At 37.8% G+C, this 25,179-nt stretch overlaps 1 protein-coding gene across 2 annotated transcripts in view; it reads right to left on the minus strand.

Moving 5' to 3' along the window:
* RIC3 (RIC3 acetylcholine receptor chaperone) overlaps nt 1-25,179 on the minus strand; it is a 38,590-nt gene that overhangs the window by 7,804 nt on the left and 5,607 nt on the right. For both annotated transcript variants that reach the window (XM_044680885.1, XM_044680886.1), the window contains exons 2-4: nt 11,908-12,128; nt 9,718-9,796; nt 7,186-7,279 (exon numbers count right to left, since the gene is read on the minus strand). In XM_044680885.1, the coding sequence (XP_044536820.1) occupies nt 7,186-7,279; nt 9,718-9,796; nt 11,908-12,128 (394 nt within the window). The remainder of the gene's footprint in view (nt 1-7,185; nt 7,280-9,717; nt 9,797-11,907; nt 12,129-25,179) is intronic.

The raw sequence follows: 25,179 nt of genomic DNA on the forward strand, positions 1-25,179 counted from the left end.
TTCTTTCTTTCTTTCTTTCTTTCTTTCTTTCTTTCTTTCTTTCTTTCTTTCTTTCTTTCTTTCTTTCTTTCTTTCTTTCTTTCTTTCTCCTTCTTTCCCATAACCCTACTTCCTTCTTCACCTCTCTCACCATTGAAAAAAGAAATAAAACCACTATTAACAAATACTTATAATCAAAGCAGATTCCCACATTGATTGGATACAACAGTAAGTAGCTCATCTCATCTGGGTCAGGAGGTATATGCCTTACCTTCTATTTCTCTACACCACTTATTTCCATGATCACCACCTCCCAGCATGACTGCAAAAGCTTCCTTTGAAAGTCCTTCTGTTTTGACTTCATCTTGGTTATACATTATTTTCCTAGGACATCATCTTCTTACTATCAAAAAAACTGCACTAATGTTTATACAAAATATAAATACTGAACCTAAATCATTTCTGTTCAACATGGTGACAGTTATCAATTGTCCTATTGTAGGTACAAATCCTAATGTAGATTTGTAGACCACTAAGGTTAGAAGGGCCCATAGTAATCATCTGGTTCAACCCTATTATTATAAATATGAAGGGAATGAAGGCTAGAGAGGGGAAGAGACTTGACCAGGTATATAACAAGCTCTATTCATTATTTAGGCGGTTTCTGCTTTCAGAGGCTGTGAGTTTGAGGACTTATATTTTGAAGACCACATCTGAATATGCATGACATTATATAATTAGGCACAATTATGAATGCATGGGCTGTTGCCTTTATCTGGCTATTTGCAGAAATCATCAAATGACAGAGTAAAGGTGGTGGAAAGAGAAGTCTAGATCTTGCAATCAGTTTTCACATGAGCAGATCAGTGTAATACAAAGTGGCCAAAGGGGAACCTCCTGTAAGGATGGTAATAGAAGCTTACATTTACAGAAGTGCTTTATAGTATTGAAATTTTCCTTTAAACCTCTTTACAATAGCCCCACCTGAGAGGAGAGATTATCATCCTCATATGATAGATGAGAGAACTGAGGTCTAGAGAAGTGAGGTAGCTAGCCCATGGTTCCACATTGGGACCACAATACAGATGTTCTAATGCTTAAGTCCAATGTCTTTTCCCATTCTTATCTCTGCTTCCTGGTAACAATTAAAATAATTGGTGCAAAATAAGACAAGACATAATGCTGAATCCTGAATCTATAGAATGTTCTTGCTCTGGGGAACATTCACCATAGAACACATCAGACAAACAAGACTAAAAGCAAACACTGTTCAAAGGGACTGGTCTTCAAAAAAAAAAAAAAAAAAAAAAAAAAAAAAAGCTAATGTCACCTACATTAACAATGGCTAGTTCTCCTGACTGCTACTGGGAAACAGGACAAGGATCTCAAGTATACTGGAATTTATGGAGAAACTGGATTGTAGAGATTATGGTTAATTCTTTCATTTTCCAACAAAACTATAAAAAAAATTTATGCTGTCAATTAAAGCTCTTTTATGTAAAGTAAAAAAAGAAAACAAAACTTAGAGAACTACCCTCTCCTGTCCTTTTTAGCTTCAGATAAGCCATGGACTGGAATAATAGTGGGAAGCATCATATGAATTCCCTGTGGATATTCTATGATCTACCCACTGTAAGTGGCTCCTTCTAAATCTGTCCCCACCTCAGCTTTTTCCACTATGGCATGGATTTGTTCTATAAGAACATCTGAGTCCAAAATGTGTAGGCCAGATAATTTTCTTTTTTGGCTTTTATTTCTCTTGCATTGAGTGGGCTGTCTTTCCTGCTTCTATTTATTCTGTTTATCTGTTTTGGTATGAAGCAGAGTATACCACCTGTTCATTTCTTCTTCTGTGAAGATGTGGCATCTTGAGATCCTACCTGATCCTATTGGTTATTCTGCCCCATCAAATCTGTCTCATTAGACACATCTTTCTGTGCTTGGAGGGAAGACAAAGAAGGGTCTTTAATTTATAGCCTGTCTGGATATACTCACAATCCTTTGAAGCCCCTACACTGAAGTTCCCTCCATAATAACAAGGTTTGCGCTTAAAATTCCAGAAATGTTCCATTTCAGAAACTGATGTTAACCTGGAGATGGATTAAAGGGTTTTTTAAAATATCATCTAATAATACTTTTCAGACCTGAGACAGCTTTTTGCCTGTGAGCTCTAAAGCTCTGTACGAATTTTTAAATAATGAAGCCTCAGCAAACTCCTAAAAGATAGGTATTATACAACATGTAGCTTAGCTAAGGCATGGTTTCTGCTTAAGTGAATAGCCTTAGGACACAACAACTAAGTAAAAAGACTTAGAAATGGGAGCCCAGGTGTACTAATTTCTAGTTTTATGATATATAGATCCTCCCTCATTACTCTGGGAAAATCAAGCTCTTCATCAAAAAAGCTTGGCCCAGAGCATAATGTGAAAGAAAATGTGCCACTTCTCTCTCTCCCTCCTTAAATCACAGTGCAGCTGGGGTGAGGGGGGAGCCAAGAGCCTTGGGCCAGGAGCCCCAGGGCCTGGACTTGGGTCTCAGCTTTGTGGCCCCAACTAGTATATGATCTGTGCCACTCTCTGGGATTCAGAGTCCTCATCTGTCAAAGGAGAAGAAAAGAATTTGGCATCCTTCACAGAGCTGTTCCGAGGCTTTGAGGAGAGTCCCTATCCATACAGTGTTTATATACATAGAAGCTCCAATTAGCATCACTAGAGATGATCCTGCCCAACCACCTGCACTTTTGTGCTTTAATGATTTGCTACAGTCCCAAACTTCCTTTGTTCCTTCCTTTTGCCCCATCAGTGGATGGTTTCTGTGTTAATTAATTCTAGTTGGTGGCAATAGAGCATGAGCTTGATCATGATTTGCCTTCTAGTGACCTGTTAGGCTAGTCTGGAAGGTCCCCACATCAGACTCTCAAACGCAGAGTCTAAGGCAGTCTTTATGGCTTACCCAGTATTTGACAAAGCACTCATACAAGGCTAGCTGAATGAATGGATCTATTTTTACCCAAGGTTTCCAAACTTGCTTCTTTTTAAAGCTATGCTCACCTACATGGGGTGGGAGATCCGCACGGTCCTACTATGAGCATACGTGCAGCGAGTTAGGTTTTTAAAAATTCTTACCTTCTGTCTTAGACCCAATACTAAGTATAGGTTCCAAGGCAGATGAGCAAAAAGGCAACTACGGATAAGTAACATGCCCAGGGCCACACAGCCAGGAAGTATCTGAGGTCAAATTTGAAACCAGGACCTCCTATCTCTAGGTCTGGCTCTCAATCTACTGAGCCACTTAATGCTCCTTCCCACCCCCACCAGTATAATAAGGATTTATATAATGAAGATTATATAAAATAAAAACTTATATAAAAATATAAATGTCTTGTGTGAGCCGCAACAAGATTTAAGAACCATTCATTCAAAGAATCTTGGAACAGTGATAGCTGACATTTATAGAACACTATAAGTCTTACCAGATACCCTACCTACCTGACCTCGTTTTCAAACAACTCTTTAAGGAAGGGAATGATCCCTCCTCCCAGTTACCCAGGCTTGAAACGTCAACATTAACCTTGATTCCTACTCCCCTCTGCTCCGTATTTGCAATCAGTTGCCACATTTTACCATTTCGATCTTCACATCTTTTGTATATGCCCCCTTCTTTCCATCCATAAAGTCACCATTGTAGTTCAATATTTTATCACCTTTTGCCTCAACTATTACAACAGCCTCCTAATTGGTCTCTACCTCTAGTCTCTCCCTTCTCCAGTCTATTCTTTGCTCAGGTACTAAAGCAATTTCCCTAAAGTAGAGGTCTGACCAGATCATGCCCCTTCACAATAAACTTTGGGGGCCCCTTATTTGACTCTTAGGATCAAATATAAACTCCTGCATTTGGCATTTAAAACTCTTCATATCCTGACTCCCACTTGACTTCCAGAAATTATATTTCCCCCCTTATTGTTCTCTATGATCCAATCAAAATGGATTTTTTTATTGTTCCTCATACATTGTACATTTTCCATCTCTATATCTTTTACTGGTTCTCCTGCTTGCCTAAAATGTACTCTCTCCTTACCTAGGCTCTTAGGATCCCTAGCCTTCTTTAAGAAGAATTCAAGGGCCATTCATATAGATAAATAGAGATAGAGATGTGTATGTACGTGTGTATGTGTATATATGTATATAGATAGATAATATATGTATAATAGATATGGCTTTTCCTGATTCCGTTGGCTACTAGTGCCCCCTCCACTATATTATTCTGTAGACATTATATGTATGTATAAATATGTAGAGAGCATATACATAGATAGTACATACTTACATAAGTAAATCTACCTTTTCTCCCTTACAGTAATAATAATAATAACACATAAATAGAGCTTATAATGTGCTAGGCACTATACTAAGCACTTTATAATCTTATTTGCTCCTCATGATAACCCTGGTAGACAGGCATTATTATTATCCCCATATTACAGATGAAGAAGCTAACAGACAGAAGTTAAGTGAATTGCTCAGCTGTTACACAGTTGGTAAGTGTCTGAGGCTGGATTTGAACTCAGTCTTCCTGATTCCCAGCCCAGCACTGTCTACTGCACCACCCAGCTACCCTATAGAAGAGAAGCACAGAGCAGGCATTTAATAAAGGCTCGTCCATTGATCATCACCCCAATTTACAATGGAGGAAAACTAGGCCAAGAACCCATAACTGCTGAGTAGTAGGGCTAGGATTTGAAACCAAGTTTTCTGACTCTCAAAGCCAAAATTCTCCCCACTAACCTGTTAACTAGAATCTGACGATTACAAAAGATCTTAAAGAATTCTATTCAGCTCATTACGGGAATTCCTTCTGCTGGCATCTCTCACAAATACCCATCTAGTCTCTCGAGCAGTTCCAGTGATGTGGAGCTCACTCTCTCCTAAGACAGCCCACTCCATTTTAGACATTTCTAGTTGGTGGGTAGCTCCTAGTGACGTATCAAATAAGATAGTATTTGTAAGGTGCCTGCGTAGCACAGTGCCTCTATATAGTAGGTACTGAATACTTGTTCATTTCTTTTCCTCTTTTCCCTCCTTCTATCAACCTGAAATCTGCCTTCCTTTAATGTTATCTATTTATCCTAGTTTTGCCATCCAGGGCCAGGCCCCCCCTACACATATGCATACATGCTGTATACACATATCTATGTATCTCTAAGTATCACTCCTTCTAAGTGACCACCCTTCCCATATTTCACAATCCTATTTTTCCCAAGCTTCTCATTGCCAGGCTAATCATGCCCAGTCTTCCTATGAATTAGCTTCTGGTCCCTTCACCATCCTTATCATTTTCCTCTGGATACTCCATACTGGCAATGGCTTCCGAAAATGAAGCAGACAGAGCGAAATGCAGTACACCAGGCCCGGTCTGATCTGTGTAGAGAATAACAGAGGAGTAGAAACTCTGCAAGTACTGGATTAAAATCTTTGCCTTTTCTTCATCAGTTTCTACCCTAGCTAATTCTCCTTCCTTCTACTACTATGCAGTTGATTTTTTGAGTCTTCCTTAATAAGCCAGAGAGTAGAAAGTCTTTTCATCTCGACAAGCAAGAAGACCAGCTTGCACAGTTGGTGATGGCCTCTGGTGGGAAGACAAACATGGGGCAATCCTTTCCAATCACTGAAGGGCTGCCCTGGTTCCTAATCCTCCTGCACTGAGGAAAGGGATCTCAGGTAAAACCACAGTCATTTGTGGCATCCCACCAACACTTCTGTTTCTAACCACTATGGCAAGCTGCAAATCTGCTTCATCTCTTGGCCCTTGCTAGCTCTCAGTCATATGGTTTAGTTAGTCTAATCACTCTTTTTGTAAGTATTTACTGAATACTTATTAGGTGTCTATTACTGCAGCATCACTACATAAAATATGAACACCTGTGTTTCCTGCATGAATAATGGAAAGGACCACACTAAATTATCCAGAAAACACTAAATGTCATTCCTTTCAGATATCCAAGCAATTGTCTTCTCTAGCTTTTAACTATCTAACTCACTTATCAGGATTTATTTACTAATAACTAAAGGTTCCTAGTGATATACTTGCTTCTTTGATGTATCTGCTTCTTTTCCATGCTGAGAGCTGAAATGATGGGCTGGTACAATCCAAGTTTGAGTCTTAATTGCCCCAAATGTTTATTGTTTAATACACAACCTAGAGATGTGATTTACTTGTGTGTGTTCTACTCCTGATTTTTATACACATCAGGGATTTTCCATTCCAGTAACAGCTCCCAGAGAGGTTTAAACATTATAATTGTTCTGTTCACATTTTAAAGTTATGTTTTCCATCAAGCTGAGGACGACTGATATTACAAACCCAAGAGCATTTCACTGGCTTTTCCTGCCTAGCAGCATTTCCCTTTCATATAATAGAAACACAAACCATATTTCATGAAGAATTCTTCAATAATTCAGCAACATTTCTGGCACAGGGATGTATCATTTCAATAACCCTTAGCAGGTTGCTACAGAACAATGCACTACTTTATTTTAAAAATACATCAAGGTAGGCAATTTTACAGCAGTATGTTCTCTCTGCAGAACATAACTGTTTAGACCTAACAATACTGGACTATTCAGTTACCAAAGAAAAACACATACAACCCTCTCAAGTCGTTTTTTCCCATCTTTATTAGCAAATTGGGTTTGCTAGTAAAATTGTCAGGAACTAGCTTACTTTGATCAGATCACAATAGGATCCTAGCCCAAAATGAAACTTTATAGGAAGATTGAAGCAAGAGGAAGCAAATCGGTATCTTATTCTGAAAGAACAAGTGTGTCTCTATCTTTTTGCACCAGAATACCAGTCAGATTAAGTCATTAGGTCTAACATTGTTCCTTAACCTTACTGATAAAAGAAGACGGGAAATTATTTTGATTTTGAGGTAGGCTCAATGAATTATCTACTTTAGTGGGAGAAAATCACACTTCTAATATTCTTCACAAGCTTTACCATATTTTTTCCTCTTTCAGTACTGCAGTTGCATTTACAAATATGGAGATGCTAAATGAGAAATGAGATAGAACTCAACAAATAATATGACATATGCATAAGAGGAAAATTATAAAAAGAAACTAAGTTCTCAATGCATTCTGGGTGGAATTCTGAGTATTGTCTCTCGTGGTGGGGAGAAAGGCAGAGTTCTGTTTTATGAAAACCTACCTCTCATAGTTTGGTCCCACTCGGTTAATTAACTTTTCCATGACTTCTTCCGTCTCCCTCAGTTTCTCTTGTAGCTGTGCAAGCTCATAGTTGGCTAAAAACAAACAAGAATCCAAGAGGCAGATTCTTTTGTAAGCCTATTTTCTGCAACAGTTACATTCCTCCATAATCTGGTTTGGGTCTGAAATTCCAGGCAAGCAGCTGAAAGGGTGGGAGTGCCTTAACTGGTCTCTTGTTTACTAATTCTCATGACAAAAGAAAGAAGAGATTTGAGGAGTATAGAAATGCTCCAGGAAGCATCTTTAGTGAATGGTTAACAAGTTATGGCCTGATATACAGCAGATCCAGCTTGGGGAAAACACTTGGGATAGCAAACATGTCCCTAAAGGACTATAAGATATTCAAGGAGAAAGGTAGAGGTTATAGCTTTCTCTCTTCCCATAGGCACAAACTGTTCCTGAGGATAAGATACAACTCCACCAAGTTCTTCAAGATGAACACTAAGGTCCCTAAATGAACAATGCTTTCCTGAGGTCTAAAAATGATCTTTATCACATGTGGTATTAAACACTAATGGTAGCATTTCTCTAAGGAAGGTTAAAACACAGTGGTCCTTGAATCAAGAGAATTAAAAATAAGACAACATAAGTTTTTAAATAACCCATAAATGAAATTAATGGTAGAGTTAGAAATGAAATACTATTTACTGCAGAGTCCCTGTAGTTTTATCTATGCCTTTTACCTTTCTAGACAGATGAATTTAGATCTTCCTGAAGATAAGGACGTTTTCAGGCACCCTTTAGCAATTCTGAAACACACCTTTACGTTATTAGCTAATGTTTGTAAAGTGCTTGGGAGGCAGGCAAGTGCCACATAAGTGCTATGTATTTTTTTTTTAATTTTCTGTACAAAATCAGTCAACTGAAATGCAGGGACAAAAAGCAGATACAAAATGCCATTTCCATTATAATAAAAACAGCTGCTCTTATGTATTAATTTGATTTTCTTTCTCTGTTTAAATGCATTATGAGATATGGTACTAGGTCTGCTACTCCTTATAGAACTGATAAATCTTTTCTAAATTATTTTTTTGAGTGCATTTCCATCAAGGCTGGTTAAACAATTAAACCTTCATTGAGGGTGTGAAAATGTCAAAGATTTCTTCCACAACACTATTCTATGAAGGTTTAAGGTTGGAAAACTGAAAGTAGAATGTGATAGGGAGCTTCTCTCTTAAGAGAAACTCCATAAGAAAAAACAATAAAATGTCACACTTATCAGAGAAAAGATAGGCAAAGGTTGCTATTACTTTGTGTCTTTGGTCTGTAGCCTCTTGGCTCAAAAACTTTCCATGGCTCCCTGTTTCTATAGGATAAAGTCTAAATTCCTTACCCTGGTACTGTGGAGGTGTACCCTCCATAATCTGGTTCCAGCAAACCCTTTCAGCCTTTTTTCCCATTTCTGCCCAATGAGTACCTTCTAGTCAAAACCTGTGTGTTTTTGCTCATACTTCTCCTTCCACTTGGCATGGCCATCCTTTGTCCTTTCTTGTCCATTCAAATATCTTTCATCCACCAAATTCTTAAAAGTTCACACCTTATTTCCCTCATGACCACATGAACTGGAAGTGACCTCTCTCCATATCGACACCTACAGCTCTTAAGATCCCTAACATTCATTGATCACTGGCTACCTTTTATAGTGACTTATCTTTTCAGGTGCCTATGTCTCCTTTCCTCCAATTAGAACACAAGCTTCTTGTGTAGGCATGGTGTAGTGGACAGACTTAGGCCTGAGTCTTGGCTCCCTTGCCCATGGCTAACTAGCTCTGTAACTCTGGGCAAGTCTTCTCTCCTCTCTCATTCTTAACTCCATTATTTGTAAAATGAGTTTAATACTTGCTTTACTGGATGACTATAAGGGAAATATTTTATAAACTTTAAAATAACTATAAAAATATAAAATATAAATATAAAAAATACTATAAAATAACTATTAAAAAACTACAAAACACTATAAAAATGTGAGCTACTGTTGTTTAAAAGCCTGGTACCATGCCAAGGCTTAATCAACATTGAGTGATAAGAATAGGAAGTGTTAAGTGTTATTTTTAATGCTGATACTAATTAAGGTGTTGACTTGATCATTTTCTGTCCTGGCTCTAAAAGGATGGTAATCTATTAACAGCAGATTTGAAACCTTCAAATTCGTGACTCTTTCTGAATATGAAGTCATAACTTGCTAATCAATTCAGGAATAACTCTTTTAGAAAGTGAAATGACAGCAATCTGCTTTTTGTACCTATAGTTTCAGACTGTTATAATCTAACGTCAATACAGGCACTATGCTTTCCCTTTGAGAGTTCAGAGCTAAACTTCAAGAGATTGCAGGGAACAACAATTTTAGATTAATATGGAGCATCCTTTGGGAAATGTCACCGTTTCCTGTAGGTGGTAGCAGCATACTATTTCACCAGCTATATCACTGTTCAAATTTCTAACATTTTTTAGTTCACTTAGAAATGATACTTACTAATCTTCCTATTTGGATTTCCATGTATAGCAGTAGTAGATTTTCGGTCCTCTACAGTGGTTTTTCCCTTGGAAGAGAGCTGAGAATTGAAGGAGTTACAAACACATGAACAGCCAATCCATAGCCCAAAGGCACTGGACACAGCATTATTAAAGGAAAAAATGGAAGGCCTGAGAGACCAATGTTAAGCCAGGAACCCAATTAAAATAGCAACATCATTAGAGAAAACTCTAGAGGTTCCTTCCCTCCCTCTTCCAAAACAAGGCCTTAAAATCAGGGCAACTAAATGATAGGGGTAAGGAAACGGGGAAAGTGGTGTGTTGGACTAAATCATCTTTAAGTTCCTTTCAAGCACTAAATCCTAGGCTCCTGTGGGAAGTGTCATAAAATAAAAGAGTTTAAAGGGTTTCTTCCCCCCACCCCCCTTAGCCAAGTTAGGAAAAAGAAAAGTACATAAAGGAAATTTATAGGACCTCCCTAGTGATTTTCCTCCAGGATCACTGTGAGAGAGCCTGGCAGGAAGGAACTGGACCCCTCCCTGTATCTGACAAAGTCAACTGAAACCTCTGTGATGGAGATGCGTACACTCTACACTGCCTTGTGGCCTGTGAAGACCCTGTTTGGAAGCTGAATATTATTGAGAAGGGTCTGTTTTAAAGAACACAAATGATTCCTCAAAGGAGTTGGCAAATGTCATGTTTTAGGTTAGGTAAGGGGCATTCTGTCTCAGACAGACTGTTGGGGATGCTATGGACAATGAAATAAAATTAGCCCTGTCAACTCATGGGAAGAAAGGTACCACATAATTACAAAGTGGTGTTATTTCAATTATTATCTAGTCCCCATGTGGCTGTTTTTCTGAGAAAAAGGAACATGGAAAGCTCAGGGTCAGTTGTGGCAATAACAAGTTCTCCTAAGTCCTTTCTAGGGATCTTCCTCTTAGAAAGAAAAAGGCTGTGGGTCAAATTCTGTACTCAGACACTTTTATATGCCTTCTACTGAATTATAAGCAAAGCAAAAAAGAAAGAGATCTTATCACAGAGGAAAAAAATAAATCTGTTCAGCTATGTCTAAGCATGTTTAGGATCCAACAGGTGAATTTTGTGAACACATTTTAGACTTTAAGATACCAAGTATAGAAAACTGGCCCAAATGATTGGATCTGATGAGGCAATAGGGGAGGGATGGGGAGAGGTGAGGTACAAGGCTCTTGATGTCTAGTTAATTAAAATAAGAAACTGAATCTGAGTCAAGATCTGTGATCCCCAAACAGCTGAACATTAGGGGGAATTCCTACCTTTTCTTGTCTGTTTGGTGTAGTGGAAGGTATGCTAGTCTTAGAACAGAAAAACTTGGATTTGAAACCTAGCTGTGGCCCCAAGCAAGTCTCGTATCTGTCAAATGGGGATAGCACTGTATTATCTCTCATTAAGTTGTGAATAAATCACTTCCTATGCTATAAGTTGTTATTATCAATTTCCTAGAACCCCTGAAAAGAAAGCACTTTTATAAACCTGAAGGCGTGAGAAAAATGTGAGTTGTCATTTCACTTGGGTGCCTCAGTCCTTTGTTGGCCCAAAGTATATGGCTCCCCTAAACATGGATTTCCAAAGTGCTTGTCTCAAACCTTCTTTATGTTAGAGGTTGAAGGGATTTTTAAACCTGGCAGCCTCATCCTACAGTAGAAATGATGAGGCTGGAATAGATGATGCTATGTTTTTGATCTAGAAATGGGTACTAGAAGAATCATTCCAGTGTTTTATTTTCTCATTAATTGTCTGGCTTATCTGCTCAAGGCTTTTAGAGAAAAATAAGAGGCTTTAAAAGAAAAGACTTTGCTAAACAAAATTTAGTTTTTAATAAATAAGTAAAATATACATTTTATTTATTAGTATAGGGAATTCCCAATGAAGAAATGCCCTCTATTACTGGAGAGAAACTACCATGGGGAATGAAAAAGTGACCTCTCAGGGTCATCTTGGCAGAATGGATCAGAGGTTGGCAACAAACTACAATCTTCCTGACCCTGACACCAGCACTCTAGCCACTACACGAAGCTTTCCTTTTTGTTGGAAAAAAAACAAAAAATCCCAACAACAACAACAAAAACCCATGAATCTCAAAGCCTGAACATAATTGATTTCAGTGAGCTTTCCTGATGTTAGGAAGGATGATGTAAGTTCCACTTACCTTAAACAGAATGTACAGGATGTAGAGAAGAATTCCGAAACCATAGATGGGAATAATTTGTCCCATAAGGCCTCTTCCACCACCACCTCCCACACTGCCACCGGATCCTTTGGTTTTTGCCATTGCTTCTGCAAGGTGAGATCTGGGGAAATGGGTGCCTGAAGCTGGGCCATCTGAGGGCATTTGGTGGTGCATCATTGGTGGGAATCGACCCATCTTTCCTGAGGAAAGAAATGAATCATCCTTTGTTCCTTCTGTTGCCAGAACTAGCATTTGGTTTTTTCCAATTTTCCAAAATATTTAATACTTTCCAAACATTTCTCATGATTGTTTTGTGTCCTGGTAAGAAGGACAAAAAGACAACTTTGCTATCACTTTTTCCTAGGGCTTTAGTAACCTTCCCTAGGGAGGGAAGACCTGGGATCCTACAGGTGAGCTATGAAGGGTGACTTCTTTTGTCCTGGAGTTCAAGCATACATAGTCATTCCTGCTCCCTCTCTGAAAGCCAAATTCTTTTAACATCTTTTAATTTCAGTTGCCTTTCAAATAGGAAATTATGTGATTTGGCTTTTGGATGTTAGATCAGGGGACAAAAGCTTAATGTATTCAGTACTTTGTAATTCCATTCTTCACAAAGTGGAAAAAAACAACAAGGGGAAAATTCTGTTTTGGATCTGGTTCTTGCTAACAGGGAGGATTTGGTTGCTGTGGTGAAAATGATTGGAATTTTGCAGGGAAATGAACATTCCTTTGTAGAGGGGAAAACTAGACATAATCTGACATGTAGTCTAGATTTCAGGAAAGCAGATTTCAAAGGGCTCAGAGGAAGGATAGATAGAATCCTGTGTACTAAAATTCAACAATGCCAGACAGCACAGGAGAGAGAGGAATCTTTCAGGAACAAAATTCTATAGATGCAAAGGGGGAAATTCCAATTAGGGGAAATGGGAGTGGTCTGAAAAGACTGAAGCACAAGGTAATCATCAACCAATTAGGTTTTTGAAGATATGAAAGAAAAGATGGAAATAAGGGGAGGGAACAAAGGATGAATACATAAGTGTAACATGGTCCTGTAAGAACAGAGTTGGGAGTGCTAACCCTCAGAATGAACTAAGGCTGGCAAGGAAATTAATTGAATGAAAACAAAAATGTGTTGTTATATTTTAGAGAAAAAAGGGAGTATAAAAAAACTAGGACTATGACATAGAGATGACAATGAACAACAAAAAGAGCAGTTCAATTCCTATTTAGCTACTATTTTCTTTGCTACAGAAAATAATAACCTTAGATCTGAAAGGACAGAACAAAACTAACTAATAGATCAAATGATACTCAAGATAAATAAGGAGACCGACCATGAGAGAGTGCCTGGCTGCCCTTGATGAATACAAGTCATTTGGTTCAGATGAACTATATAATCGAGTGCTGAAAAGAATTGGTGGATTGTGATGGCTAAATCACCATTAGAGATATTTGGAAGATGTGGAAAACCAGAGTTACTAACGGACTAATTAAGGCAGATGCTATTCTGATTTTATACAATGGGAAAAAAGTAAAAGAATAGGATCTGCAACCATCAGCCAGAGAGCTTAACTTTGATTCCTGGGGAATTAAAAAAATCCTTACCTTCTGACTTAGAATCAATACTAAGTATTGGTCCCAAAGCAAAAGAGTGGTAAGGACTAGACAATTGGGGTTAAGTGACTTTCCCGGGGTCACACAGCTAGGAAGTGTATGAAGTCAAATTTGAACCCAGGGCCTTCTTTCTCCAGATATGGCTCTCTATCCACTGAGCCACCTAGCTGTCCTACCCGGGGAAATCTTAAAGCGGATCATTAAAGAGATGATTTGTTAACATCTTGAAGAAGTGCTTACAAAAAAAATGCCTTCATCAAGAACAGGTCAGACCATCTATTTCCTCTTCTGACAGGGCTGTGAAACCGGCAGGTCAGAAGACTGATACAGTTTGGCTAGTTTTAAGCAAAGAATCTGATAAAGTATGTTATACTATTCTCATGAAGAGAAATGGCAGATTTGATAGGACAATCCAATGGGTTAAGAAGCGATTGAATAGTCAGACTCAAAGAACAGTTATAGATGGTTAATGTAGGGACTATGTCCATTGGACCACAGTCCTGTAGCCTTGGGGATAGCGTTTACAAAGGCCCTGGAAGTACTGGGACATTTTCCAGTTGGCTTTGTATAAAGTGTAAATGAGACACAAATCAAGTCAATCTGCATTTATTGAGTGTTCACTACCTGCCAGTCCCTGTGCTAAGTACAAAATATATATGGTGGGAGAGACAGATATGGTGGCTGAAGACACAACAAACCTACACCTGTTCCCTGACACTCAATGACACTTTGGTAACTCCTACAAGCCATTCGATTTTAGCCTATGTAATTAGTTGGTACTGGAGATTTCAGGGATCGAGAGGGACACTGTGTAGTCTCCAGGACTCTGGGGCTGACATGTTCTATTATTCAGGTCACTCATGCAATTCTAACAAAGAATAACACCAAACAGTCTGTCACCACACAGACTCCTATTTGACAATCTGTTGTGAGCCAAAAATGCCTGTGCCCCACTCCTGATTGGCTGAGGAAAAGGAAGTATATGATAAGATACCAAACTTTTAGCCTGGTTCTCATGAAGACCGAAGAAAAAGGAAACAGACTCCAACTGGAAATGTTTTTTTTTTTTTCTCCCTTGGGAGTTATGCTAGAAAGTGAGGAGGTTGTAATAAAATATCCTTGGGCCTATAAGCTTATTTGTTGTATTATGCTTTTATAGATCTAATCCAACTACTTACTTACAGAGAGGTAGTGTGATATAATAGGTAGATTAAGTTTCACAGTCAAAACTTGGCTCTGCATGATAAAAATGCTCAAAATCACTCTTGATTAGAGAAATGCAAATTAAAACAACTCTGAGGTTCCATCTCACACCTATCAGATTGGCTAATATGAATGACAGAAAAGGAAAACCATGAATGTTGGAGGAGGTATGGGAAGATTAGGATACTAATGCACTGCTGGTGGAGTTGCAAACTGGTTCACCCATTCTGGAAAGCAATTTAGAACTATGCCCAAAGAGCTTTAAAACTGTGTAAATCCTTTGATCCAGCAATGCCACTACAAGGTCTGTAACCCACAAAGATAAAATAAAATTTAAAAAATGGGAAGGGATTTATTTTATAGCAACTCTTTTTGCAATTGCAAAAAATTGGAAATTGAGGGAATGTTTATCAGTTGGGGAATGGCTGAGCAGGTTGTGGTATATGATTGTGATGTAATATTACTGTGCTTTAAGAAATGATGAGCAGGATGATTTCAGAAAGACCTAGAAAGACTTACTTGATGCAAAGTGAAGTGAGCAGAACCAAGAGAAAATTATATACAGTAATAGCAATACTGTTTGATGATAATCTCCAAGGACTCTTAATGAAAAATGCCATCAAGGATTCTGAATGCAGACTGAAACCTACTATTTTACTTTCTTTCAGTTTTGTTTTGTTTTGTTTTGTTTGAGTTTCCACATGTCCACATTCCACAAAATGACTATATCAGATTGCTTACTGTCTCAAGGAAGAGGAGAATTTGGAACTCAAAACAATTTTTTAAATGTCAAAAATCGTTTTTACATGTGAGGAAAAAATAAAATATTAAGCAAACAAAAAACAAGACCTGACTGGCATCTATTGAATGTGTGGACAAGACATTCAACTTCTCAGTGTATCCAGCAATTGATTCTCTAAGTTGCTGAAAACTGACAATATGCATTATAGATGAAATTTCCAACAACACTAAAATTATAGGTCTAGACAAAAACAAAATTTTAGCTATGAACTTGAAATCTGAATGAATGTTAATAGTATGGCTTTACTGAAGAGACCTGCCTATGGGTAAGGGTGAGATGAGACAAGGATTGTTGAATAAACCTGGATATAGAGCCTAGGATTTAAGTGACTTACAAAGTCCCTTGAGTCAGGGATACTCCTCGGGGACTCTACATATTGAGGAGGGGCTCACCAGTCTGCTGTATCGATAAGACTTTCCTCTCATATTAGAGACTGTAGTATACTTGTTACATTAATACAAACCCCTACTATGTGCATGAACTACTGCTACAGATTTCAAAAGGGTTTTCTTGCTATTGTTCTTTCCAACCCTTCTCTCTCGATCTACCTTTCACACCTCTGTCAGACTAATATTTCTTATGCAACTATTTATTTTTGCCATTATTCTGCTTAAAAAATTAACAAACAAAACCATGGTAGCTCCCTATTACCTACCAAATAAAGTTCAAACTCTATTGGTAAGTATTCAAGACCCTCCATAATCTGCTAGCACCCTATCTTTCTATTCTTCTCTCACATGACTTCTAATACATTTCACATCGACAAAACTGGACTACTCTGTGTCCCCAGAAAATGGCCTTGAACTTTCCATTCACACTGATCCCTATACCTGGAGTGTCAGAGGATCAGAGATTCAAAGCTGAAAGGGACCTCAGAGGTCGGGCAGTTCTACCACTTCATGTCCTGGAGAAACCCTTTCACCTGCTGAATACCTAACTATCCTTTCAAGCCTAACTCACATACCCCAGGGAATAAAAGCCTTTTTACTCTTTGAACCACACACTCCAGTTTTCGCCTTTTTAATGTACTTATTCATTTGACACGCACTTACACACATATAAACATGTGTGTGCAGAACACCATTCTTGATATGGACTATTGTACATCTGAGTTATCAGTGTTTGTCTTATATCCTTACGAGACCCTAAGATCCAGATGGGAAAGGTCAATATATCTTGCCTAAGCTTTGTATCTTCCCTAATGCCTAATGATACTTTACATACAGTAGTGCTTAGTAAAAATATGTTGTTTGTCTTATAATTTTAATGTGCACTGAAAAAGTGAGAAAAGTCATAGGAACTAAGGCCATGGGAAGCTGAGCGCTAGCCTTATATTTTGGTCTTAGTAACTTCTGCTTTTGTAGAATTTTGAAGCATGTTGTATTGGTTCATTACATAGTGGTACCATGATGACTTTCAAAAGTGCCCAACTTATACCCAGGAAGCCCAGAAATTGATTAGTAAGTTCTAGTTGTGGCTGTTCAAATTATTTTTAGGATTTGGGGGAATGAAACATGAAATTCAATTTTATTGCAGTCAGGGCATTGTCTTCAAAGTACCAACATAAAACATTTTTTTTTCTAAAAAAAAAAATAAGAAAAACCAAAGCATTATAATGTTGCCAAAGGACAAATTGTGTGTTTATGGAACAGCTGAATGCTAAAGATTCTAAAGAGACAATCTTCCCAGTAAACATTGAAAAGTCAACAATAGTTCTAAGCACCTACTATGTACAGAGCATTGGATGAGGTCCTGAAGTGGGGGGATAGGGGAGACGTTCATTAAATGAATGGTCCACTTCCATTTCCAGGTATACAAGGATACATGTATGACAAAAAGAATAGAAAGTACTGCATAGTATAGTGTATAGAAGGCATACTTTCCACATGGACCACCATTTTTAATAAGCAACTTGTGTTGCCTTATAAAAGGAATTAACATGATCCAATGAAAGCAATAATTCAGGAGACCTGGCTTCTAAGTCTCAGCTTTTCATTCTTCTAGATATGAAACCTTTAAGACAAGTAATTTCCTTTATGAAACATAGAATATTCATCAGTAAAATGTGGGTGTTAGACAATACTACAGATCTCTCTATTTTTACATTAACTAAATGCTTAGATGCTGAATGGATGTAAAACAGAGGAATATAGTTAAATATGGTCAATCAAAGAATTTTTGGAGGATATACGACTTTGAAACCTTGCTCCTTTTGTGATATGGGTTTCTAGACTGGTAGATCAGGAAAGTATGCAGTTTCATCTGGATTTTACAAAACTTTTTATGAAACAACTGTGGACAAAATGATATAACAGCAATTAAGTGGTTGAATGCCAGGCCCAAAGAGTTTTAATTAATGAAATAATGTAATCATGGAGGCAAGTCTCCAGTGGCATGTCTCAAAGTTCTGTCCTCAACCCAATTTTATGCAATACTTTTATCAGTAATTTTGAACAAGACACAGATAGCATAATTATCAAAATTGGGATGACACAGAGTTAGGAAAGATGCTTAAAGATACAATGAATGACAGAATCTGAATTTTAAAAATTTGAATGATGCGGAAAATCTTATATAAAGTTAGTTGAGGACAGGGATAGTTTTTCATTTTGTCTTTGTGAGACACTGCAAAATAATGTCACACACAAAAGAGGGGTTTAATAAATGCTTGCTGAAGTGAACTGAATAGAAAATGTAACAGGTTAAGTATAACATTTGCACATAAGTTAAAAACAGTTCAACTAGACAAGTCCAGAATGGGGGAAGTGTGGCTAGATAGCAGTTTATGTAAAAAAGATGTAGAGGTTTTAGTTTAAACTTGGAGTTTCAACTGCAAGCTTAATTCAAGACGCTGATGTAATTAAGGCGGCAAAGGACCTACTTGTACAAAAACATTTATAGCTGCTCTTTTTGTGGTAGCAAAGAACTGGAAATTGGACAGATGTTCATAAGTTGGGGAATGGCTGAACAAATTGTGCTTTATAATGGTGATGGAATACTACTGTGCTTTAAGAAATGATGAACGGGATGATTTCAGAAAGAACTGGAAAGATCTACATGGATGCAGAGTGAAATAAGCAGAACCAGAAAAACACTGTATGCAGTAATAGCAATATTGTGGAATGACCAATTGTGATAGACTTATCTACTCTCAGCAATACAATGTTCTGAGGGACTTATGACAAAGAATGCTACCTACCTCCAGAGAAAGAACTGTTGGAATTGGAATGCAGATGAAAGCATACAATTTATCACTTGTTTGTTTGGGTATATGATTTGGAGTTTTGGTTTTATATGATTGTTCACTTACAAAAATGAACAATATGGAATATATTTTGCATGACAATACATGTATAACCCAGACCTTATCCCTTGCTAGCTTTTGGAGGGGGAAGGGAAGAAAGAGAAGGAGATAAGTTCAATCATATAACTTTGGAAAATTTATGTGGAAATTTGTTAATACATGTAATTGGTAAAAAATAAAAATAAAAAATTAAGACTGCAATAATTCCAGTAAAACCTTCAGAACAAGGAAGGTGATAGTTCTACTGTCTCCCCTCATCAGTCTATATGTGAAGTACTATGTTAGGTTTGGGATGCCACAGTTTAAAAGATATATAAACTGACATTTAATAGTGAAGGAACTTGATACCACATGCCTATTGGCTGAAATGGGAATGCTCAGCACAAAGAAAGCTTGCCTCAGGAACAAGAGAATGAGTGTATGCATAGGGGATTTAGATTCTGTCCATCTCCCTGTCCCCAGGGTAAGTGGAGGCCTTTCTTTAGGATTTTTTATATTTCATGGATACCAGTTCAATACTCAGGCTGTCCGTCATTTATTCCTTATTCATTAGGCAACTGGTCCACCTCCATTTCCATGTATAAGAAAACATGCATGGCAAATATTTACTCACTCAAAATACTCAATATGCTTTTTATTAATATCTATTGCACAGAAGTTTCATTCTTTTTTTCTAGCCTTCACTGAATAATTCATTTAATATTTATTGTAAATCTTCTACATTCACCAAAGTATGCTAGACAATCAGGAGCCACAGAATTAAATTCCTGTTCTCTAGAAGTCTCCAATGCTTTGGGGAGACTATATTATTTATATATATATATGCATATATATGTATATATATATAATATTTATTTAAGAGTACAAAGCAGAATATAAGTTCTGGGTGTACTCAAATTAATGGCATAAATAAGGAGTGAGGTAGAGGTTCTATTCAACAAGCATTTATAAAGACACTGAACAAGGTGCTGGGGTCAATGTGACCATGTTTAGTTTCTCTGATCACACCAGTCCCTGTTCCTGTTTTATAGTTTTTCTTTCCATCCTGCTGTAAAGCAACATTTCATATAGCTATGTTGAGGTGCTTTTATATTGACCTCAATGTAGTATAAAGAGCACTAGACTGGTGATTAGGAGATCCAAAGGGAAGGAAAAAAAGAGCTGGCATTAGTCCTGGTACCCAGGGCAATCATTAGTCTAAATGGAAGGTGGGGAATGGCATCAGTTTATCTGCTCACACTAGATTCTAGTCCAACCTTTGCCATAAATAGTAGCGTGATCCCCTTTGTCTACTTCAGTTCTCTCATCTGTGTTAGGTGATCTATAATGTCCCTTCTAGCTCTAAAATTCTACGATTCCATGAATCACAGAAGGCTTTGAGCAGGGGGTGACATACCGAGAAAGTCACAGTTGAGGTAGGCTGCTCTTAGCAATATACAGTGGAGATATTACTCTTAGCAATATATATGATCTACTTCAGGGAGGAAGACCAGACGTAAGGAGATCAGTTAGGTGGCTGTGGTAGGAATTCAGGTGTGAAGGGATGAGGGCTAGCACAGAGACCTCAGAAACCAAAAGGGACAGATCTGAGAACTAATACAGTGAATCAGCAACACCAGTGTAAAACTGTAAGTCTCAGAGTCTGGGGGAGAGCAGTGCTATTGAAAGTCATGAAGAAACCAGTAACAGCTATTAGAAGAAAAAGGTTCATCTGCAGTAAGATGAAATATAGGACACATTCATGGCTGATTTCATTTGTTCACATGCTGGTAGATATATCGAATGAGACTTCATGAAGATTAAGCAGTATAAACTGGGAAATGTCTTATTAGATTTGATGAAAAGGAGATTAAAATAAGTACATGAGCCAAAATGTAGATCTCAAAGGAAGGGATAGGCAGAGAAGAAGCAGAGGGAGTGGGTATGGATCCATTATTAGTTTACTATAAAGCAGTGATTCCCAAAGTGGGCGCCACCACCCCCTGGTGGGTGCTGCAGCGATCCAGGGAATCGGTGATGGCCACAGGTGCATTTATCTTTCCTATTAATTGCTATTACATTTTTTAAAAAAATTAATTTCCAGGGGCACTAAGTAATATTTTTTCTGGAAAGGGGGCGGTAAGCCTAAAAAGTTTGGGAGCCACTGCTATAAAGAATAGGAGAAAGATTAGAGAATTGGAAGGTACCAGAAGGGTGAGCTAAGTTTTCCAGGTTAGAGCTTCACTGAGAAAAAGGGCTATTAATTTGGCAGGTAGTTTACTAGTGAACATTGAAAGCACATTTAAACTTATTATAACACTTTTCTTTCTTTTTCTAAGGCCCGACACTGACAACTAACTCCTTACAATTCCTAGCTGAAATATGCTTTTAGAGAGTAAATTTATGCCAACTAGGTAAAACTATTACCTGCATACTTCATTTTATTGTGCTTCGCAGATATTGCAGTTTTGGGTTTTTTTCTTTTAAACAAATTGAAGGTTCATGGTAACTGCATTGAGCAAGTATATCAGTGCCATTTTTCTAACAGCATGTGCTCATATAATGTCTCTGTGGGACATTTTGGTAATTCTTGTAACATTTCAAACCTTTTCATTATTATTATTACATCTGTTATGGTGATCTGTGATGTTACTATTGTAATTGCTTTGGGACACCATGAACCACACCCATTTAAGACCTAGAATTTAATCAATAAATGTGTGAGTTTTGACTTTTCCACCCACCACCTGATCCCTTGCTTTCTCCCTCTTCTGAGGTTTCCCTATACCCTGAGATACAAAAATATAGAAATTAGGCCAATTAATAAGCCTACAATGGCATCTCAAGGGTTCATGTGAAAGAAAGTCAATCCATGTGACAAACTTCATTGTTTTCTTACTTTAAGAAATTGCCAGGGGGGCAGCTGGGTAGCTCAGTGGATTGAGAGCCAGGCCTAGAGACAGGAGGTCCTAGGTTCAAATCTCACCTCAGACACTTCATAGCTGTGTGACCCTGGGCAAGTCACTTGACCCCCATTGCCTAGCCATTACCACTCTTCTGCCTTGGAACCAATACCTAGTACTGATTCCAAGATGGAAGACAAGGGTTTAAAAAAAAAAAGAAATTACCACAGTTACTCCAACCTTCAGCAACCAGTACCCTGATTGGTCAGCAGCCTCCATCTTCAAAAAGATTATAATTTGCTGAAGGTTCAGGTAATGGTTAACATGTTTTAGCAATAAAGTGTTTTTAAGTTAAGGTATGTACACTGTTTTTCAAGATATAACACCATGCACCCTTAATAAACCATAGTATAGTATAAGCATAATTTTTATATGCACTGGGAAACCAAAAAATTGCATGACTCACTTTCTTGCAATGATCTAGAACCAAAACCTTAATATCTTCAAATTATGTCTGTAATTATATAATATTATAAGAATCACACAGAATGAAGTGTGGAAGGGTTGTGATAAGCATCAATATATGAAATACTATACTGATGAAATCACAGATTCATCATTCACTTGTTGAAAAATACACTTATTTGGGCAGCAAGGTGCCTTGGAATAAGTATGCAGTATTAATTCTAAGATGGAAGGTTAAGGGTTAAAAAAAACCCCAACACATTTATTAAACACCAACTTGTGCTAGAGCCTTGTGGAGGCAATGGGGGAAATGCAAAGTTTAGATTACAGGCTGTCCTGATCACAAATAATTATATTTCTATAATTATAAAATAAAACTAATAAACATAAAACGACAATGATAATATGCAATATTACATGCATATATTGGGGAAGTACAAAACAAACTGCTCTGTGAGGTCTTGGGAGAAAGTCCTAACCAAATGAAGTTCAAGGAAATCCTCACAGAGATAGCATTGGAGTTGGTCTTTAAAGGATGAGTAGGAACATAACAGGCAAACAGGGAGAGGGAAAGCATTTCAGGCTTATAGAACAATGGCAATAAAAGAAGAGGTGAGAAAGTACAGGATATGTTCAGAGATAAGAAGTTAGTTCAGTCTGATTATAGGATTTGAGTGCGTGGAGGGAAGTAATATGTGTCAAGAGTGGAAAAGTGGCTCCATACCAGGCTGTAGAGCATCTTGGATGACAGGCAAAGGAGTCTGACCTGGAGCCAAGAGGGAGAGCCACTGAAGAGTCTTTCAGCAGAGGAGTGATGTGACTAGATACATATGTAAGAAATAACATTCTGGAACAATAGGAGGAATTGTAATTAGGGAAAGCTGAATCAGGTTTTAAGCCCCCACACACCAAAATATAGAAGATACAGACATGGCAGATAAGCTTCTTGCTCCTTCCTTGGTAGCAGACTTCTTGGCAGTGGCCTGGTGTGTCCCAGGCTCTCCTCCATCGTAGTTTAATGTTCTGAGGTCTCTGTATCCCCACAGGGTAGCAATCTCTCCCTACCCTACCCCCATCCATGAAAGATAGGAGGAAATGTTTCATGCTTCTTGCCCCAAGTGCCAAAATTGCTGCCTATTGCTTCAGCAGTCTGAACGATGGATTGGAGGACAGAAGTAGGAGTGGGAAACCCTGTTTGGAGGCTGTTGCAATAGTACAGTCAAGAGATAATGAGGATCCTCACTCATAAGGGTGGCATCAGTGATGAAGATGCTGCAGAGTATTGGCCCTTGGTAACTCAAACCTGTCTCAATATAGTCACAAACTCTCTCCCCAACTATTTTTTTTTTTTTGCTGTTTTTTGGTGGGCAATTGTCACTTATCTTAACTTTCTCCTGATTTTCTTCTCTAACATACTCTTGACTTTCTAAGTGTCTTCTAATACGGATGAGACAAATGATTAGGAAGAGGGAAGAATCAAAGATAACCCAAAATAATAGCAAAGGCTAACATTTACATAGCACTTCAAAGATTGTAAATGCTTTCTTCACAACCACCTTGTGACATACGTATTGCAAGTCACATTGTCCCCATTTTACAGATGAGAAAACTGAGGCTCAGCCAGGTGATTTGCTTTTGGTCACACAACTGGCATGAGTCATATAAGGGATTTGAACCTAGGTCTCTTCAAGCTTTGAGTTCAGCATTTCTACTACAGCAAGCTTTCTCTCCAATATTACGAACATGGGAGCCTGGATGAATGTTGGAGCCAAAGTATTATGTTAGTATTATGCTAAGTATTCAAAATACTGTCTTAGGTCACTCAGGATGATGTATTTTTCTTCCATCTTTGGTTTTTAGCTGAAGAAGATGTATGCATAGTTTTTTTCATGTTGGCTTAAAATAAAAATAACCAAAAGGAATGAAAATAAAGCAATGGGAATCAAAGTTTCAGACTACATGTCGAGTTATACAATGGTGAAGAATGTGTGTGTCTATACTTAAGCATTCTATGAAATGGAATTTGACTAAATCCTAATTGTTTATTGAAAGCTTTTCCTACGTTTTGATTTAATTATTAAAATTTCACTTAGAATATCACTGAAGACTCAGTATACACCTAATGGATTTTAGAAAGCAAAGCACCGCTTTCTCACTGTTAAAAAAACAGCAGTTCCTGCCTCTAACAAAAGGCTAGCAATGTTAACCAAAGAGCTTTCTAAAAGCAACATTAAGCAGTCTGTAACACTTCATTCTTAGGACAAATCAATCCATAAAGAACTGTATGTATTTATAACTCTAATTGCCATAGTTCAAGTAAGGTTTAATGAGTCTGTTCTTGAAGTAAGCTTCTCCCTGGGAAAGGTGGGTAATTTTGGAAGCAAAACTCAGGCCACAATTATGATATTTCACTGGACTTGGCCACATCTTCTTCCTGTGGAGCTCTCCCCATCCTTGTGCCTCCTTCCCTTACTCTGATCTCTTTCCTATTTTCACATTGGTGAATACATTGATTTTCATGACCATCTTCGCTGTAATTCAATTCGATAACAAACCTTTATTAAGAACCTATGGGGTGGGGTAGCTAGGTGGCATGGTAGATAGAGCCCCAGGCCTAGAGTTGGGAAGTCCTGGTTTCAAATCTGAACTCAAGACACTTACCTGTTACCCTGGACAAGTCACTTAACTCTGATTGCCTACCCCTTGACATTATGCCTTAAGAGTTGTTACTAAGTTAGAAAGTAAGAGTTTAAGGAGGAAAAAATATATACCGGTTAGGATATAAGCTCTTTGAGAGCTGGGGCTGTTTTGTTTCTTCTTTGGTTCCCTATACCCTAGCAGCAGAGTGTCTTGAAAAGATTGTCTACATCACTGCCTTTCTCGTATTTATCTTCAATAAAATGATACACTTCCTTCTCAGTCTTCTATGTGACAAACTGGCCTTTTTACACACCACCTTTCATCTCCAAGCCTTTGTCATG

This window comes from Gracilinanus agilis, chromosome 6 (genome assembly GCF_016433145.1).
Source record: "Gracilinanus agilis isolate LMUSP501 chromosome 6, AgileGrace, whole genome shotgun sequence".
NCBI lineage: Eukaryota > Metazoa > Chordata > Mammalia > Didelphimorphia > Didelphidae > Gracilinanus > Gracilinanus agilis.